The 19,636-nt window shown below is 42.8% G+C and overlaps 1 protein-coding gene across 2 annotated transcripts in view; it reads left to right on the top strand.

Annotated features, from left to right (window-relative positions):
* The window catches only part of LOC138741908 (protein lin-28 homolog A-like), a 74,462-nt gene that overhangs the window by 53,244 nt on the left and 1,582 nt on the right, over positions 1-19,636 (top strand). For both annotated transcript variants that reach the window (XM_069896135.1, XM_069896134.1), the window contains one exon: positions 11,166-11,350. In XM_069896135.1, the coding sequence (XP_069752236.1) occupies positions 11,166-11,350 (185 nt within the window). The remainder of the gene's footprint in view (positions 1-11,165; positions 11,351-19,636) is intronic.

Here is a 19,636-nt window from a genome sequence, read left to right as displayed (position 1 = left end):
AACATTCTCGGCGACACTAGGTATTATTCTATTTAGGAGAATCCTAGCGAAGATTTTGCCTGCAATGGAGAGCAGCGTGATTCCCCTATAGTTTGAGCAGTCTGATTTCTCGCCTTTGTTTTTGTACAGGGTGATGATGATGGCATCGCGAAGGTAGACCAAGGCAGCTTTCCTTGGTCCCAACAAAGTTTGAAAAACTCATGCAGTTTGACATGTAGAGTTTTGCCGCCAGCCTTCCAGACCTCTGGAGGGGATTCCATCCATACCTGCTACTTTGCCACTTTTCAGTTGTTCAATTGCCTTATATGTCTCATCCCGGGTGAGGACCTCATCCAACAGAAAAGGGCAAGTTCTACACTGACTTGCGCAACCTCATTCAACGCACCCCTACAGCTGACAAGGTTGTCATCCTTGGCGACTTCAACGCTCGCGTTGGCAAAGACTCAGAAACCTGGCCAGGAATCCTGGGCAAGCATGGTGACGGCAAGTGCAACGACAATGGGCGCCTCCTGTTGGAGCTCTGCGCAGAACAGCGGCTTGTCATTACAAACACCCTTTTTCAGCAGAGGGACAGCCTGAAGACTACCTGGATGCATCCCCGATCCAAACACTGGCACCTCCTGGACTACGTCCTGGTGCGAGAAAGAGACAAACGAGATGTGCTCCACACCAGGGTCATGCCCAGCGCGGAATGCCACACTGACCACCGGCTGGTTCGCTGCAAGCTCAACCTTCACTTCAAGCCAAAGCCCAGGAACAGTAAAGCCCCAGAAAGAGGTTCAATGTTGGAAACCTGCAGTCAGACGAAGTGAGAGGAAACTTCGAGGCAAACCTCAAAGCAAAGCTCGAGGATGCAATCCACCTCACGGACTCGTCCTCTGAAACCCTCTGGGATCAGCTGAAGACTACCATACTGCAATCCACTGAAGAGGTACTGGGCTTCTCCTCCAGGAAAAACAAGGACTGGTTTGACGATAACAGCCAGGAAATCCAGGAGCTGCTGGCAAAGAAGCGAGCTGCCCACCAGGCTCACCTTACAAAGCCGTCCTGGCCAGAGAAGAAACAAGCCTTCCGTCGCGCATGCAGCCATCTTCAGCGCAAACTCCGGGAGATCCAAAATGAGTGGTGGACTAGCCAAGCAAACCCAGCTCAGCGTGGACATTGGCGACTTCAGGGGTTTTTGCGAGGCTCTAAAGGCTGTGTACGGCCCCTCACCCCAAGTCCAAAGCCCGCTGCGCAGCTCTGACGGCAAAGTCCTCCTCAGAGACAAGATCTCCATCCTCAACCGATGGTCAGAACACTTCCAATCTCTTTTCAGTGCCAACCGCTCAGTCCAAGATTCCGCCCTGCTCCAGCTCCCTCAACTGGCACTGTAGTGTTGTGCTAACCACGCCGGCCATCCATTTTGCCATCAATCCCCTTGTACACTCTAAATGTGACTTTAAATTTTCATTTTTTGATTTATTTGTAGTTCAGGTACTATATTTATTTGTAGCATGTTTTGGGAAAATCAGCATTTGCTGAAGAAAAAATCCTCAACATCGGTTCTGTTTTGGATTCTATATGCCAATGTGTGACTACATTGAACTTTTCTCAGCCATCATGTTGCACAGAGAGATTGCAGAGTTGCTCAGTGTCCATCTCAGTGATTATATTTGTTGATATCTTTCTTTGGTAGAATGGAAATGGAATCATTAAGGCCTACTCTTATTGAATCTGAGCTCTCGTCAAAGGTGACAGGTTTTTGTAATAATCACCATGATGACCCTTGGATGTATTATGGAGCAGATGTAGGTGCATCTACAACATCAATATATTGAACAGCATGAAGTGGGTGGTTTGAATCCTCCATGTTATAAATCTTCTGACTCTGCTCCATTGTAAACTTGGGTCGTTCTAACTGTTGTAGACAAAGCTTGATTTATATTAATATGGCCATATATTGCGAAGTTGTTGAGGTTCTTGAACAGTTCTAATTTGATATATAGCTTTGGTTCTACAAGGTTAAAAGCTGGTATCTGTTAATCATATTTGACATAAAGTTCTGGCATACAGGTAGTTATAAGTCTGGTGTATCACATCAGCCTATTTAGCCAATCGATATGCTGTTTTATGTAGATCCACTGTTAATTATAAAGAAACATAACCAAAATTTCGGGCTTGAGCCCTTCATTAAGGTATGGACAAAATGTGGAACAGTTACTAGAACAAAATGGTGAGGTGGGAGGGGCTAATTATGATTGTGCCATAATCTACAGGATGATTGACATCACCAGAAGCACCAATATAAAAGGAAGTGACTTTATAACGTACAAGATCATCAAAAAGAGCCAAGTCTACAATATAAACAAAAATAAAATACATCACTCTGGAATAACCTCCAATGCATTTAACCCTGTCTGTTTATCTTCCTGTAGAATATAAAACTGTTATTTGTTGCTTCTCCTGTACAACATAAAAGAAGGAAATGCATTTATGAACAGAATGAAGAGATGCATGTTGATCCTCCTTTACCATCAAAAAGCTGGTGTCAATAAGGTCATCCTGTCAGATAGAAAGCTGATGTATTTTATTTTTGTTTATATTGTAGCCTTGGCTCTTCTTGATGATCTTGTACGTTATAAAGTCACTTCCTTTTATATTGGTGCTTCTGGTGATGTCAATCATCCTGTAGATTATGGCACAATCGTAATTAGCCCCTCCCACCTCACCATTTTGTTCTAGCAACTGTTCCACATTTTGTCCATACCTTAATGAAGGGCTCAAGCCTGAAATTTTGGTTATGATTCTTTATCTTTGCTCTGAAAAGAAATTACACTGTTTGACCTGCTGAGTTCCTCCAGCTTTGTTTTTACTTGCTATAAAAACTATTCCTTTACTGTATCATGCCAATCTGAGCAGTATAAAGTGGAATTTTTCAAAATCTGCTATTGTTAATTCATTTAAACATAATGAATTCTTCTGTCTATATTATTGCCAGTGTCAATCCATGTGTAAATTACAAAGCTGGTTCTTTCAAAGTTTGTGACTATTTTAAAGCCATTGGATATTGATTATTTTCTATAGCTGGTGTATGTTGAACCTCTGGTACATCATAAATCTGATTCAATCCTTCTATACATTGCAAAACATCAAATTTGTCGTGTATCTGTACATTAGAAAACTGGTCTCTTTTGATCATTTAGTAGATTATAAAGTTAGTGAAAGAACAGAACTCTTATAACATGGTCATTTCGCCCATCAAATCTATGTTAGGTCCTGTTGAGTCCACATCACTCCTGTTGTGCATCATCTTCTTTGGCTTGGCTTCGCGGACGAAGATTTATGGAGGGGGTAAAAAGTCCACGTCAGCTGCAGGCTCGTTTGTGGCTGACCAGTCCGATGCGGGACAGGCAGACACGATTGCAGCGGTTGCAAGGGAAAATTGGTTGGTTGGGGTTGGGTGTTGGGTTTTTCCTCCTTTGCCTTTTGTCAGTGAGGTGGGTAATGGTAATGGAAAGCTGGTCCCAATTGATTATAGAACTAGTTTCTTTTGATCGTCTTGTATGTTAAAAATTCAGTACCTATTGAATTTACAATCAAAGTCATTGCCTATCAATCCTACTATATGTGATGAAGTTGATGTTTGTTAATCCTTCTGTAAATTGTAAAGCCATTTTATGCCTTTGTTTTAAAGTTGAGGTTCCTTTGTTCAAGAATAAGATAAACTTCGTGAATACTGGCCTTTTGAGATTATTGTTGGTAGCAGGGAAATGAAAGGAAATCAATTTTGAGGGACAGGATTAATCCCACGCTTGGAAAAGCAAGAAGTAATCAAAAGATGGTCAACATGGCCTTGTTAGGGAGAGTTCCTATTTGACCAATTTGAAACTAATGAACAGGCTTGATGATTAGTCTGCTTAGATTTTATTAAAGTTCTTTGATAGCGTTTTACATGGGAGACTGATCCAGAAGGTTGGAAGATTGTTTTTATGATTGGAAGCCTGTGGCCAGTACAGGTAATGGGCCACAAGGATTGGTGGTAAGATGTTTCTCGTGTACGTTAGAAGCCTGGAGGTGAATATGGACTATATAATGCCGTTTAAAATTGATCATGTTATTGATAGTTATTAGGGTAGTGTTGGGGCACAGGATTTTATAGAATGGATTGAACAATGAAATTTAGGCAACCTTGACAAGTGTGAGATAGCCAATTAAGTACCTGAATCATTGAGGTATAGAGAGCAATGGGGTAAGTATTGATGGGTACTCACAGGCTGGCATGGACATGAAGGGCTGAAGGGGTGTTTTCTGTGCTGTTGTTGGAGTTTCTATTCATCCTGCTGCACTGTCCAAAATTGGGGTTGGTGAGCCTCCTGTACTTTATTAAGCAGTGAAATTTAAATTCATTTCATTAAATATATTTGGAATTTTTTTTAAAAGCTGGTGCCATTAAAAGTACTGGACTTTTTTTTTTTTAAAAATCTATGTGGTTCACTATCAGTTATTTAGTAGGAAGTAAGGAATTGAGAATGGTGCCAACACTGCCATTACCAAATGACTGGATAACATCATATATCCTTGTGTGAATCCAATTGCATACTAATGGGGTTTAATTTTCATCATGACTTTGTAAGCTATATCATTTAATCAATTTGTGGCTATTGGTTTCTGAGGAATGCAGCCTCTTCCCAAGAAAACAAGGGTTGGACATTTCAATGTCCATTTTCTAAGAAATATGATGATGACCAACATACTTTGAATTTTCTTGTAATTTCTGTGGACCTTTTCTCTTCCCACTTTACTATGATTGCAAATCTTTATCTCCTGTCCTTCCCTCTCCCTTTTTCTCTCTCTCTATTTTCTCTTGTTATTATCAGAATAGCTGCACCTAACCTTTTACACCCTCACCCACTCAGTTAAGTTGGATTGAGTGGTGGACAAAGACCTGTGGTCCTTCCTATCAGAGTCTATTATAAAAAGTCACAGCCCTAAGGTGACTTACCTAGATTTGGCATTGGGGCCAATCACATCTGGGTGCAGACATGAGGTTGTTCATTTCTAACAGGGAGATCATATCTGCAGGTTTATATTTGAAGGTCAGATTTATCATGATGTACTGGACAATTTTTTTATTCCTCAATGGTCATTATTGCATGTACATCCATTCTGGGATGAAATTAAGTTAATTTTGGAAAATATAACTTTAAGTTACCATTAGATCCATCAATTTTTAAAATTGGCTATCTTCTTTGGCATGGCTTCGCGGACGAAGATTTATGGAGGGGGTAAAAAGTCCACGTCAGCTGCAGGCTCGTTTGTGGCTGACAAGTCCGATGCGGGACAGGCAGACACGGTTGCAGCGGTTGCAGGGGAAAATTGGTGGGTTGGGGTTGGGTGTTGGGTTTTTCCTCCTTTGCCTTTTGTCAGTGAGGTGGGCTCTGCGGTCTTCTTCAAAGGAGGTTGCTGCCCGCCGAACTGTGAGTCGCCAAGATGCACGGTTTGAGGTGATATCAGCCCACTGGCGGTGGTCAATGGGGCAGGCACCAAGAGATTTCTTTAGGCAGTCCTTGTACCTTTTCTTTGGTGCACCTCTGTCACGGTGGCCAGTGGAGAGCTCGCCATATAACACGATCTTGGGAAGGCGATGGTCCTCCATTCTGGAGACGTGACCCATCCGGCTATATGATTCCTTTAAAGGGATTAGGGTTGGATAACTTTCAAATTGCATTTGTATATTTAGCATTGTCTGTAGCTCGAAAATGTGTAGCAAGTACATGGAAAGATTACATAGTGATTAATATAATGTGATGGCAGAATGAATTGAAAGCTTGTATTATGGAAAAAAATTACATATCTGCATGTTAATAATTCTTTTGTTAATAAATGGTTACCATATGTGGAATATATGCATTTAGATATATTTTGATTTATTATATATTCTTATTTCTGTTTCTATATTTTTGGCCCTCCTTAAGAGAGCTGGCTGATGGGGTGGGAGGGTGGGTGGGGATTTTATTTAATTTAAAAAATTTTTTTTTTCTTTTTGTTTTTTATATATATTCATATAACATTTTCTTTATGGAATGTATTCTGTATTACTATTAATGATCCTTCAAATAAATAGTTTTTAAAAAAATGGTTATTACCTGATTGCTGTTTGTGGGAGTTATCTGTGGATAACTCTCTGCCATATTTTATACAATAAAATCATCAGGATGAAAAGGACTTCCATGGTGTTGAAGCAAGTTTAATGTATTTAAACTGATGTAGGGTCATGTCTCAACATGAATCATCCCTTTCCTTCCAGGGATGCTGCCTGACCCATTGGATGTCCTTCAACAGCTTGTTTTGCTCCAGATTCCACCATCTGCAGACTTTAGTGTCTCCTCTTATAAATAAATAGTTTATCTCTTTATTTATCTGTGTAATATTCTATCTGTCCAACTTTCCATTTCTATTTTACCTGTTTCTCTCTTTGGCTTGGCTTCGCGGACGAAGATTTATGGAGGGGGTAAAAAGTCCACGTCAGCTGCAGGCTCGTTTGTGGCTGACAAGTCCGATGCGGGACAGGCAGACACGGTTGCAGCGGTTGCAGGGGAAAATTGGTGGGTTGGGGTTGGGTGTTGGGTTTTTCCTCCTTTGCCTTTTGTCAGTGAGGTGGGCTCTGTGGTCTTATCCTGTTTCCCTTCTTTGGCTTGGCTTCGCGGACGAAGATTTATGGAGGGGGTAAAAAGTCCACGTCAGCTGCAGGCTCGTTTGTGGCTGACAAGTCCGATGCGGGACAGGCAGACACGATTGCAGCGGTTGCAAGGGAAAATTGGTTGGTTGGGGTTGGGTGTTGGGTTTTTCCTCCTTTGCCTTTTGTCAGTGAGGTGGGCTCTGTTTATCCACAGGATAAATGTACACTGAATTCTACGTGACCATAAAAACAATGAAGGTCAAACAGTGGATTTTTTGTAGCAAAGATAAAGAAACATAACCACTGTTTTGGGCTTGAGCCCTTCATCACTGTATTAGCAAAATATGGACAGGGGCTTGAAAAATGGTGGAGGGGAGTGAGGGGCAGGAGTAGTCCCACAGGCAGGAGATAACAAATGGATAAGGGAGGGAGGGAGGGCACTCCAGTGAATTAGGGGAGGGGGGTTGGCTCTGTGTTTGCTGGAGTGCCCTCCCTCCCTTATCCATCTACTACCTCCTGACTGTATTCCTCTCCCTGCTTTCCCCCCCCCCCACTACTTTGTTTGGGTGACTGTCTATATTTTAATCATATTTTGAAGGAGTCAAGTCTGAAATGTTGGTTTTGTTTCTTTATCTTTGCTTTTTAAAGTACACTGTTTCTCCAGCATTGTGACTTTACTTCAATCACAGTGTCCACAGACTTTCATGTTTCACTACTTCCTGTTACCTTTACCCCTTCCCCAAAGAAAGTGCCAAGAACAGTCAGTTCATTGTGAATGTGAATTCACTAAATCGTCAACAAGTTAGCTGGAACCTGGGTGACGTGGCTAGCGTGGTGCTGTTTCCACTCCACAAACAACCTGGGTTTGAATCTGATGCTGTCTGTAAGGAGTTTGTATGTCCTCCCCGTGTCTGTGTGGGTGCTCTACTTTTCTCCCATCCTCCAAAAAACATATGGGATTGAAGGTTAATTTGGGTGTAATTGGGCGGCACGAGTTTAAGTGGCTGGAATTGGCTTCTACAGTGCTGTAAAAAATCTTGTTAGGTGGGAATGATTGTGGGTGATGGGCAGAAGGGGTGAGTGGGGGACGGGAGGTGCTTTGTCCTCTGGGTTCAAGATGTGAAGACTTTGCCTGTTGGCGGTGGCTCCCTGAGGCTTGCCTTTTGTTTCCTGTTTGTTTATTCTTCCTTCACTGCCTTATGCAGATTGTTGTTGAGGGCAGACAAGGATGGATTGCAGGAGAAGAGGCAGTTTAAGTTTGACATAAGTAGCTATAAAATATACCAGTATTTTCTTCTAACCTTTCTTTGGTTTTAATTTATTGCTTCAAATAGAGGAATAAATCCAGGGGGATTTTTAATGCAATGGATGGTCCTGTAGGGAGCTGGGAATGCCTTGTGCATTGTCTATGGGTAGGGATATCCTGTATTCTCAGCATGCCTCTCTCTCATTCCTGTGATTAGAGGATCTGACACACTGGCCTCTCCTTGGCTTTCAAAGTGGGCCCCATCATCATTATCAGGCTATTATTTACAGCACTAACTCACCTCCTGCAGTATCAGTGGCTGTGGAATGTCCCAGATTTGGCTGCATTGGGAGAGTGTGGGGGTTGGGACAATAGCTAGAGTGAAACTTAATGTTAAAACCTTCACTGTGCTTTGAATCCCCCGGGTCTTTGCCAGTGTGTGTGGTGGGGGGGGGGGGGGGGGGGGGGGGGGGTGGAGTTGAAAATGGTGACAAACTCCTCTCAACAGAGTTTCACCATTTTGCCAGGTCTGAGACAAATGGTGAACACTTCAACATGGTTAGGGCTGACCTGGTCAGTCAGTGGGTGGAACTGATGCACAGGTGTTTCTGGTTCAGCAAGTTGTCTGACCTGTTGCTGAGTATCACTCCCAGTACGTTGTGGCTAACTTGTCAAAGTTGTGACTGTTCTGGTCTCTTCTGCCCTGATGCATAAGGAATACAAATACGTAGTTAGTACATACAGCCACACTGTGCCAGTGGTGGAGGAGTAAATGAGTTTGGGTCAGAGGGTGGGGTTCCAATGCAATGCATTGTTTTGTCCTGGAAAGTACCATATATATTTGTTTAATAGCTGAAATTCCTTCTTTTTTTGGGACCCAAAATTTGCGTGCTTTCTGTACATTGTATGTAAAAGCCAGCTCTTCAGCGCTTGACGTCCTGCTTTGCGGAAACTGCCAAAATGTTTGGCCTGGAAGTCAGCCTGAAGAAAACTGAGGTCCTCCATCAGCCAGCTCCCCACCATGACTACCAGCCCCCCCACATCTCCATCGGGCACACAAAACTCAAAACGGTCAACCAGTTTACCTATCTCGGCTGCACCATTTCATCAGATGCAAGGATCGACAATGAGATAGACAACAGACTCGCCAAGGCAAATAGCGCCTTTGGAAGACTACACAAAAGAGTCTGGAAAAACAACCAACTGAAAAACCTCACAAAGATAAGCGTATACAGAGCCGTTGTCATACCCACACTCCTGTTCGGCTCCGAATCATGGGTCCTCTACCGGCACCACCTACGGCTCCTAGAACGCTTCCACCAGCGTTGTCTCCGCTCCATCCTCAACATCCATTGGAGCGCTTACACCCCTAACGTCGAAGTACTCGAGATGGCAGAGGTCGACAGCATTGAGTCCACGCTTATGAAGATCCAGCTGCGCTGGATGGGTCACGTCTCCAGAATGGAGGACCATCGCCTTCCCAAGATCGTATTATATGGCGAGCTCTCCACTGGCCACCGTGACAGAGGTGCACCAAAGAAAAGGTACAAGGACTGCCTAAAGAAATCTCTTGGTGCCTGCCCCATTGACCACCGCCAGTGGGCTGATAACGCCTCAAACCGTGCATCTTGGCGCCTCACAGTTTGGCGGGCAGCAACCTCCTTTGAAGAAGACCGCAGAGCCCACCTCACTGACAAAAGGCAAAGGAGGAAAAACCCAACACCCAACCCCAACCAACCAATTTTCCCTTGCAACCGCTGCAATCGTGTCTGCCTGTCCCGCATCGGACTTGTCAGCCACAAACGAGCCTGCAGCTGACGTGGACTTTTTACCCCCTCCATAAATCTTCGTCCGCGAAGCCAAGCCAAAGAAGATGTAAAAGTCAACCCTGCTATTTTTGGCCATGACCGCCTGCCCATCTGAACTCCTGATGCCCCAGCTGTGAACTCTCACCCCAGCCACCTGCCTATCCAAGCTCCCAATGCCCCGGCTGTGGATCTCTGCTCTGGCTGCCTGGTCAACGGTGCTTTGGAAGCCCCGACTGTGGATACTCGTTTTGGCTGCCCATCAGAGTACCTGATTCCCCAACCGCGAACCATTGCCACAGCTGTCCACACATCTGAGCTCCTGACCGCCTGGTCAACGGTGCTCTGGAAGCCCCGACTGTGGATACTCGTCTTGGCTGCCCATCAGAGTACCTGATTTCCCAACCATTGCCACAGCTGCCCACCCATCTGAGCTCCTGATGCCCTGGCCACCCGCCCACCAGAGCTCCTGACTCCCCGGCTGGTCCTGGCCATCCGAGCTCCTGACACCTTGAACATTGCAGGTACTTGCTACGGTCAAAAGTATGACTTGAGTAAAAGTTGACCACTCCACTCCCCTCCCAAATTTGACCCAAACAATTGATCCAAAAATCTCGACTGTTACACAAGTATATACAGTATTCAGTGTTGTGGAGCTGCATACATTCAGGGAACATGGAAGAGTTTTTCATTGCACTAATGCATTGTAGATGGTGGAAAGTTTATGTCAGGAAGTAAGTCATTGATTGAAAAGCAATGTGAATCATAGATGACATTATTGGTGAGCTTTGTAACTAAGGTTCAGTTACTGCAAATAAAACATGAAAGTCTGCAGACCCCGTGGTTGAAGTAAAAACGTTGCTGGAGAAACTCTGCAGGTCAAACGGTGTACTTTATATAGCAAAGGTAAAAATACATATCGATGTTTTGGGTTTGAGCCCTTTATCAAGATATGCAAAAATGTTGGGTGGTGTCTGAATAAAAGAAGGGGGAGGAGTGGTTGCAAAGGTAGGTTGGCTAGGTGAATAGGGAGGGAAGGTGGGGGGGGGGGAAAGAGAGCTGGAACTGGGAAGTGGGGGGAGGTTAGCTGAAATTAGAAAAGTTGATAATGCCATCTGGCTGGAGATTGCCCAATGTACGAGCATCCATAGGACGTAAAAGTGACCAAGGCGTTGGGCCTGAATCCTTCGACAGGAGTCGAAAAAAACAGGTGATGTGTTAATTTTTAAAAATGTGCGCGGGGAATCTTAGTTACTGAGTACTCATAACTATAGACATCGTGTTGTCTCAGCGTGTGTTACACTCTGTTCTAAGTTGTGTTCCTTGCATCTTTCAGTATGGGATAATTTGGTAATTATTTTGAGATTACATAAAATCATTGTGAGATTTGGTGCTTTTCGGTTCACACTAAATGGAAACCATTTTCCTTACCACTGAGTGCTGTTCCTTTCAGAGCAAGCTGCACATGGAAGGCTTCCGTAGTTTGAAAGAGGGAGAGCCAGTGGAGTTTACATTCAAGAAATCCTCCAAAGGTTTGGAATCGATACGGGTAACTGGTCCAGGTGGCACCTCTTGCATCGGGAGTGAAAGGAGGCCGAAAGGGAAGAATGTGCAAAAGCGAAGACCCAAAGGAGACAGGTGAGATGGGTAGAGGGATGGTGCGGGAGCAATCTCAGCACCATGAACCAAATCAAATCTCCAGAACTTTAACATTGGAGCCTTGTTTTCATTAGCACCCCAAATGGAGATGGGAAGAAAAAGGGAGGGGAAAGACGAGATGCAAAGTGAAGAGAAATTATTAATTGCTCCTGAGTTTATTGCAGTAAGGCATCACTACTTATCAAGGATGCTTGAGTTACAAGCTATAAAAGCTGCAGTCTATTGCACTCAGTCTCATTGGGTTGGAGGGTATAGAATACAGTGAGTTTAATCAAGGTGTCTGCAGACACCACGGTTGAAATAAAAACACAATGCTGAAGAAATTCAGCATGTCAAATGGTGTACTTTATATAGCAAAGATGAGCTCAAAGCCAAAACTTTGGTTATGTATCTTTCTCTTTGCTATATAATGCACTCTGTTTAACCTGTTAAGCTTCTCTATAATTGTGTTTTTACTTTTTAATTTAATCAGACTATTGGATAAGTGCAACAACCCCGCATTAAAGCCAACAGGAATAAATGGTGAAATTACCTTTCATGGTGATGGCCTATAATGCGGATTCAGAGTGGCCTTTATGAAGAGCACAGAGTCAGAAGCTGTCTTCTGGAGCTGAGGGAGGCAGGGCGAGTGGTGCAGCATCACCGCCCGCAATCGTGACAACAAACATATGTGCTGGCAAGTGAAAAATTAATATAGACATTCCCTCCTGCCCAAAAGAACAAGAAACTTTAGCCATCACTCATGAATAGAATAATGATCCCTTAGAGACAAATCACAGTTGCTATTGCCCTATATTTGAACGATTTAAAAAAAATCGTGCTTGGGTCGTGGGCTGATGAGGTCATTGTGATGTCATCAGACTGCAACTGCTTTCAGCGGCATTCCTATAAAGGAGGAGGTGGAGCGACTACACTCCACCTTTAAGTGTACGCCCCAAGGCAGACGGAAGCCTGAGTGTTTTCCAGCAGTCCATCCACCGTCGGACTTTTTATGGCAGTTTGTGCAGCGATATAAAGCCTGTCCCGCATCGGACTTGTCAGCCACAAACGAGCCTGCAGCTGACGTGGACATTTACCCCCTCCTTAAATCTTTGTCCGCGAAGCCAAGCCAAAGAAAAAATTAAAGACGGAGAATCTGTCTTTACACTCGCCTTTTTTTTCTCTATAAAAGGGCCTAAATGTCTGGTCTGAACCCTTTGTCAAGACACCTTAAAAAATAAAGATGAATTTTAGCGGAGGTGGGGGGGGGGGGGGGGCTGTAAGGATGTCAGATAACAAAAATCAGGATTGATGTCGTGACCTTTCCTGAAGCTTGGGTTAATGAGCTGAAATGTATTTAGCTTTTGCTGATGTCCACCAAACCAGTGGTGAGGTGCTTCTCACAGGCCAGCAGGTTCATGACTCGCTTCGCTGTGCAAAAATACAGAACGCTCCCGAGGGTCCAGTTGCTGGCAGTTCTGAGCTCCTGTTTTGCAGCAAGATTCAGCACAGAGTGGGGTAATTCCAAAAGCAAGGGATTAGAGGCATTTCCTATGTGTTAGTCATTCCCCTTTAGTTTTATGTCAGATGTGATTGGTGTATCTATGTTTCTTACACTGTACTGCATGGAAAGCTAAGTTTGAAAAATTTGACATACAGACCAGTAACAGGCCATTTCGAACAATGAGTCCGTGCGTCCCAATTTATACTCAATTAACCTACACCCCTGGTAAATTTCAAATGTACAGCGGATGAAGGAATGTGGTTCATTTCATTTGAATGTTTATAAGTAACATCGATCCGTTAAATCTACTCTTCAGTTAATCTATTTTGATTTTAAAAAATTACATCTATAGTTAAATTATTTTCATTTAAAAAAAGTTAATTGCAATGTCAAAAGATATTATACATTCCATGGAGTGGGCCTGTAGTCTGCTGCCTTGATATCAGGGAGTAGGATGTCCAGAGATTAAGGTCGGAGCTCAACTAAGCATTTGAGGGATGTTAAAGATTAGTGCGGCTGCAGGGGCTTGCCTGAGGTGAGGGAGTGTGAATGTTAGTTGCAAGCTGGTCAACTATGAACCAGTCATGGTCTCAGCTGTGAAACCAAGGACAAAAACTGCAATTTGACTGGTTTATTTACAAATGATTGGAAAGACACAAGATGAATAGGAAGGGGGGTGGGGGAGGAGAGAAAAAGAGAGAGAGAGAGCATTAAGGTAACTGCCATGGGGGAGGGGGGTACAATCTGACATTTGAAAACTCGCTCGGGCGGGGGGGGGGGGTGGGGGGGGGGCAGGGGAAAGAGGGGTGGAGCCTACCTGCCATGAACCTCTTCTGTGCTATCACACTTCCCCCCTCCCTCCCTCTGACATAACATACAAATGCGCTGCTTATATTGCATGGAGGCTAGTGACCAACCGCAGATTGGAGGAACAACACCTTATTTTTCCGTCTGGGAATCTCCAGCCAGGTAGCATTATTAGAGACTTCTCTGCTTTTCTGCTAACCAACTTGCCTTTTCTTTCCTCTCCCCCTTTCCAATTTTTCCAATTCTCCCCTCCCTTCTCCCTCCACCCACCCAGCCATCCTTCCTTCCCCTGCTGTCCCCTCCCTCCCTTCTCCTGCCTTTACCACCTCCCCCCCTCCACTTTTCCTCCCCTCATCCTTTTGTTCGGACACCCACCAACACTCTCATATTTTGATGAAGGACTCAAGCCGGAAACATTGGTTATGTATTTTTACCGTTGCTACATAAAGGGCATTGTTTGACCAGTTGAGTTTCTCAGGCATTTTGTGTTTTTACTACAGATTTTCATGATTTCCTTCTTTTGCTCTCTGTCTGGGAGGTGGGGGGGGGGGGGCACAATTATCTAGCCAAGGGTTCCATCCTCTCTGGCACTTCTTTCCTCCTTGCTCTTGCTACCTTCTTGTTCCCCAGCTCAACCTATCTGCTGCAGAAACCTTTATCCATTCTGTTGTTAGTCTAATGTGACCCCCACCCTGTTGGCCAATCTCCATTCTTTCATTATCTGTTAACTTTAAACTCATTTACTGCCTGAATCATCATCCCCTTCACCCATGACCCCGCTGCTCACTGAGAAAACAACATATGATCTCATCCTATTCTTCCATTTTAATATTTTCTAGCCCTGAAGTCCTCCAATAGCCTGTGCACCTCTTACTCGTTCATCCCCAGTGTAATTGTTGCACCATTGTTAACTATGTCTCCAGATGCCAAGTCCCTCAGGGATGGAATTCCTTTTAAGAAATACCTTAAAATCTTCCTCACTGACATACTCTTTTACCTTCTTCAGTGATATATTGCCAAATTTTGTTTGATCAATAGCCTGCAAACTGTTTTTGGGTGGGTGTCACTCTATCAAAGGTTTAGTTGATGTTAAGACAGGAAACCACAGAAAGCAGATTTTGGGCCACACAATTCATGTAGCAGGTAGTGCCATGGTGCTACAGTGAACGACTGGAATTTGAATCCGGTGCTGTCTGTAAAGAGTTTTTATGTTGTCCCCATGTCTATGTGGGTTTCCTCTGGCACTCTGGTTTCCTCCCACCAGTCAAAACTCGTGGTGTAGGTCAATTGGGTGTAATTGGGCGGCATGGGCTCGTGGGCCGAAAGGGCCTGTTATCATGCTGTATGTCTAAATTTTAAATTTAAATAGAAAGGGAAAATAGTAGAGAGAGAAAGAGTGTGAGGTGTGCTTGGAAGGGTACACAGCACTGGAGAGGATTTAAAAAAGGATAGAGAGTGGCGAGGATGGTTACCTCCCTGAGGGTGTGTAGTTTGTTTGGGAAGTGGCCTCCTGACCTAATCTCCCCCTTATCAGTGTGATTGATTTTCATTTAATATTTCCATGGTGATTGATACTGATGACATTGATTAATTGAGTCTCAGTTTCCTTTGTGTTTATTTACCAATTGAATCTCATGAATTATTTATTCTGCATCACTTATTTAGTTGCCATCAAAGGTCAGGAGGTGATGATTAAAGTAAGATGCTCATTCTGGAATGTCAGGTCACTCATACTTTTGGTTCCTGCTCTGCACACAATTATGAGTTTTGTGTAATGGAAGTTGAATTATGGAGTTGAATGGAGGAGGAAATTTTCCGTCCTGATTTCCTGACGCTTCCAGAAAAGCTGCTGGCTACTGTCGTTCCAGCTCTGATACACTGGCAGCCATCATTGGAAACTTTATTCTGAGGCGTCCAGTCTTCAATTATCCTACCCTGCCTCAGGGCATTCTTTGGTTGACTTGTCAATCATTGCAGAAAATGTGAAGAGAAAGACTTAAAAACTTAATACAACTTCAAGGCATCCTTAAACACTTCACTGCCAAGGCAGTCCTTTGAAGTGTAGTCATTGCTGTAAAGTAGGAATTGTGGCAGCCAGTTAATATGTGACCATAATCACATCACCTGGTGTCATTGGTTGGAGGATAAACCTTGGCCACAGTGCGGTAAGAACTTTTTGTCATCCCCCTTTAAGTTCATAGGGGCTTTGATTTACCATTTAATTTGAAAGATAGATACCTAACCATGCATCATTCCCTCAGTTCTACATCGGAGGCCTTTTATAATGTGGGCAATGCCGGCAAGAACAACATTTATTTAGCTGAGAAAGTGGTGGTGGGCTGATTCTTTGATCTCTTTCAGTTTTTCCTATGGTTCTGTTGGGAAGAATTACTACAGACCTGGAGTCAAATCTAGCACTATCCTGTAACCTGCGTGGATTTTCCTTGGGTGCTCTGGTTTCCTCCCACTGTTGAAAAATGTACAGGATTTGTAGGTTAATTGGGTGCCATGGGTTTCAATAGCTGAAATTGGCTTTTACAGTGGTGCGAATAAAGAAATACATTAAATATATTATTTGTGGCAGCCTCTTCTGCTTCCTTGGACAGAGAATTCCAAAGTTTCCCTACTCTCTGGGAAAGCAATTCCTCCTCATCCTAAATCTACTCCCATGAATCTTGAGCCTAGGTCCCCTAGTTCTAGTCTCAATCCTAGTGGAAACAACTTTCCAGCCACCATTTTGTATATCCCTTTCATAACTTTATGGTCCTATGCAACCACTTCTCATCTTCTGAATTCCAGTGAGTATAGTCTCAGGCAACTCAATCCCTCTTCACTGGCTAACCTCATCTTTGGAATCAATCTGGTGAACATCCTCCACACTTTCTCCAAAGCCAGCATATCTGTTCTCATGAATGATCAGCAGTGTACTCTTGCTTGGCCTCTCCAGGACCCTGCACAGTTGCAGCAGAACCTCCCTGCTCTTAAATTTAATCCCTCCAGCAATGAAAGCTAACATTTCCTTTTTCCTCTTGATCACCTGCTGCACCTCCAGACTGACCTTTTGCAATTCATGACTGAGCAATGTTGGAGAAATGAAAGTTGATGGGATATCATAATTAGTGCCAAGTTATTCAGGGTGAAATCAAAAAGCAATTTCCAATGAAAAGGAAATCTGGAAATTTCTCCACCAAACTATACAAGTTCAACCAACTTTTTAAAAGTGTGAACTGCTAGATTATTTTTATTGCCGAAGGATTATTGGATAACGGAAAATGAAGTAAATGGAACTCAGGATGAATGTTCTCCTATTCTTCTTTTGTGTTTAACCTCAATTAATATCATGTTGCCAAGTCTCATTTCGTAGAAACAGAATCTGATGATTGAGCATGTTGCAGCCCTAGCTGAACTTGAACATTTCTGTTCATGAACTAGCCTACAGAGGGCATGAGGCCTGGGCATATTTTTGAACATAGGAGGTCCAAGAGGGTGATAAAGGCAAGAAATAAAATGACAATAGACATACATGTATGTATGTATATAAGTGGGAAAAGACCAGTGAGGGTGAGTGTGGATAGATAAATACAATAGATTTGCAGGAGAATTTGTAATGCGGAATTAGGAAATTCCAGTGTGATTAAATGATTATATTGGATCTAACTTCATAAAAGATCCAAAACTATAGAATATATTAGAGAATCAAGTATCCAGCGATAATGAGGAAATAAAAAATTCGGTATTATTCTGCTAGAAAAATAGGTGAGTTTGACAAGTCTGCTGGGGTTCTTTGTGGATGTGAACAGCAGATAGATTAGGGAAGCAGGTAGATGGGATATATTTGTTTTTCCAGCCTACCTTCTAGCACAGAGTGTGATGAATAAGATTAGGCACCTGGAGTTAGGGGTAATATACTATCCATGACTGAGAATTGGTTGTATACAGAAAGGAAAAAGGGGAATTTTAAAAAAATCGTCAGATTGGGCGCTCTGTAATTATTGGGCCGATGAAGGTGGAAGGCCTTGCTCCAGCTCTTTAGACGAACAAGAGATCTCATTTAACTTCATTTTAGGGTTAATGTTGGAAAGAGAAATAAGTAGGTTGTATATGGAGTAAGATGAAGATAAATTACCTTTGAAGTTTCATGTCTTGGAAGGATATGAAATTGTTATGCCATTCAATGCACAGATTGATAGATTTCTAGACATGAAAGGAATAATAGAATATGGGAATTATGCTGGATAATGAGCTAAAAGATCAGCAATGATCTAATGAATGATGGATCAGAATTAACAGCTGAATGACCCTCTCCTCTTTCATGATTATTTTCTGATGACGATTCAGCTCTTTGCCAATTCCTCCTTTCTATTGCAGGCCAGTTAATGTCCAATTAACTGCCATAACAAAGGCAGAATGGATTTATTACTCAAAACCATGTGGCCGCAGAAGTGATGGGAGTTCTTGTAGCGCTCTCTCTTACTTGAGTAAGATTATTGGATTCAATCTGTTCTAGAGACACGAGCAGAAAAGCTAAGCCCATGAGCTGTGTCTTCAGAAAGACCTCGATGTGTCAATATTTTTTTGAATGCACACACATTAATTATGTCTGTTATAGTATGTAGAGTGTGGTTTGCAAGTGAATGTACATACGAGTAGGTGGATCTAAATTGCGTGTGCATTAGATGGGTTGGTGAGTTTGACAACATAGTGAATCCATTGTTGAAATACACTCACTAATGAAGTGTATCTATATGATGGATAAATGAAACTCTGTAAGCTTGATGAGCTGTTTCTATCGCTACTGATGTGTCAATAGGGATTGGAAAGTGGAGGTTGTATCACAGCATTCTGTGCAAGTAATCCAACAAATTAATTACAGCACCTCTTGTTAGCAACAATAATAGCCACAGACATTATGGCAGTTAAAGAAAATAAGTGTATGAGATGGATTTTGGGCAAATGTTAACAGGCTCCTGAAGGCTCTGCTATTTATGGCATGACAATGCCCCTGCTGTTTAATTATGTGACATTGCCCCCTGATGTTTATGTGGAATGAAGCTGGGAAATCCTCGCTCAATTAATGAACCCGTGCATTTGTTTTCTTAGTTTTGTATCTCTCCGCCTTCTTGCAAGTATCTAAAGGTCTGTGAAATATTTCCTTTTAATCGGAGTTTCAAAGGATATTGTGGGAAACCCGTTCGAACTAGGGATCTTTAGTAAACCACTGTTACAGTGGCATTACTGAGGGAGTACTGAACTATCAAGTGGGGCAGTATTGGTGGAATACTGAAGGGTCAGTAGTGAAGTGAAATATTAAACCAAGAGTTTATTTACCTTCTCAGACTGAGACTCAAGCTGACGAGGCATACTTCCTTATTTCTATTGTTTAGTTATCATCAAAAATTGAAAATTAGATTAAAATATTGCTTAAAGCATATTCTTTCATGTACTTAAAGACAGTATGGAGTAAAATCCCCGTTATCTGGAATTCAAGCAATTGGCAAACAAAATCACAGAAAAGAAATACAGTGCCCTCCATAATGATTGGGACAAAGACACTTTTTTCCTTTATTTGCCCCTGTGCTCCACAGTTCAATGAGTAGAATTATTCCTTGGTGATGAGGGCCATGACAATCCCCTTTCTCTTTCCCTCCACAGATGTTGCCTGACTTGCTGAATCAGTCCTCCACCAGTTTGTTTTTTTTAAACTCTAGGTTCCAGCATCTGCAGTCCTCACAGTTGATTTTGTACACAGATGGAGCTCCAGCATGATGACTTTTAAACTTGCACATAAGGTCGTATAAACTTGATTGGCGAAGGTTATAATTTTAAATCCTGAGATTGCTTGGATAATTTTGAAGAAATTCAGGGTTGAGCAAATGCTAAAGTTGTTTGAAAATAAATTGAATCACTTTGTAAAGCTTGAGAACACCTTTACAGCAAGAAGCACTGCCAGTGCATCATGTATTTCTATACATTCA

This window comes from Narcine bancroftii, chromosome 8 (assembly GCF_036971445.1).
Source record: "Narcine bancroftii isolate sNarBan1 chromosome 8, sNarBan1.hap1, whole genome shotgun sequence".
NCBI lineage: Eukaryota > Metazoa > Chordata > Chondrichthyes > Torpediniformes > Narcinidae > Narcine > Narcine bancroftii.
The sequence above is the reverse complement of the archived record's forward strand: the minus strand, read 5'-3'. Positions and strand labels throughout refer to the sequence as shown.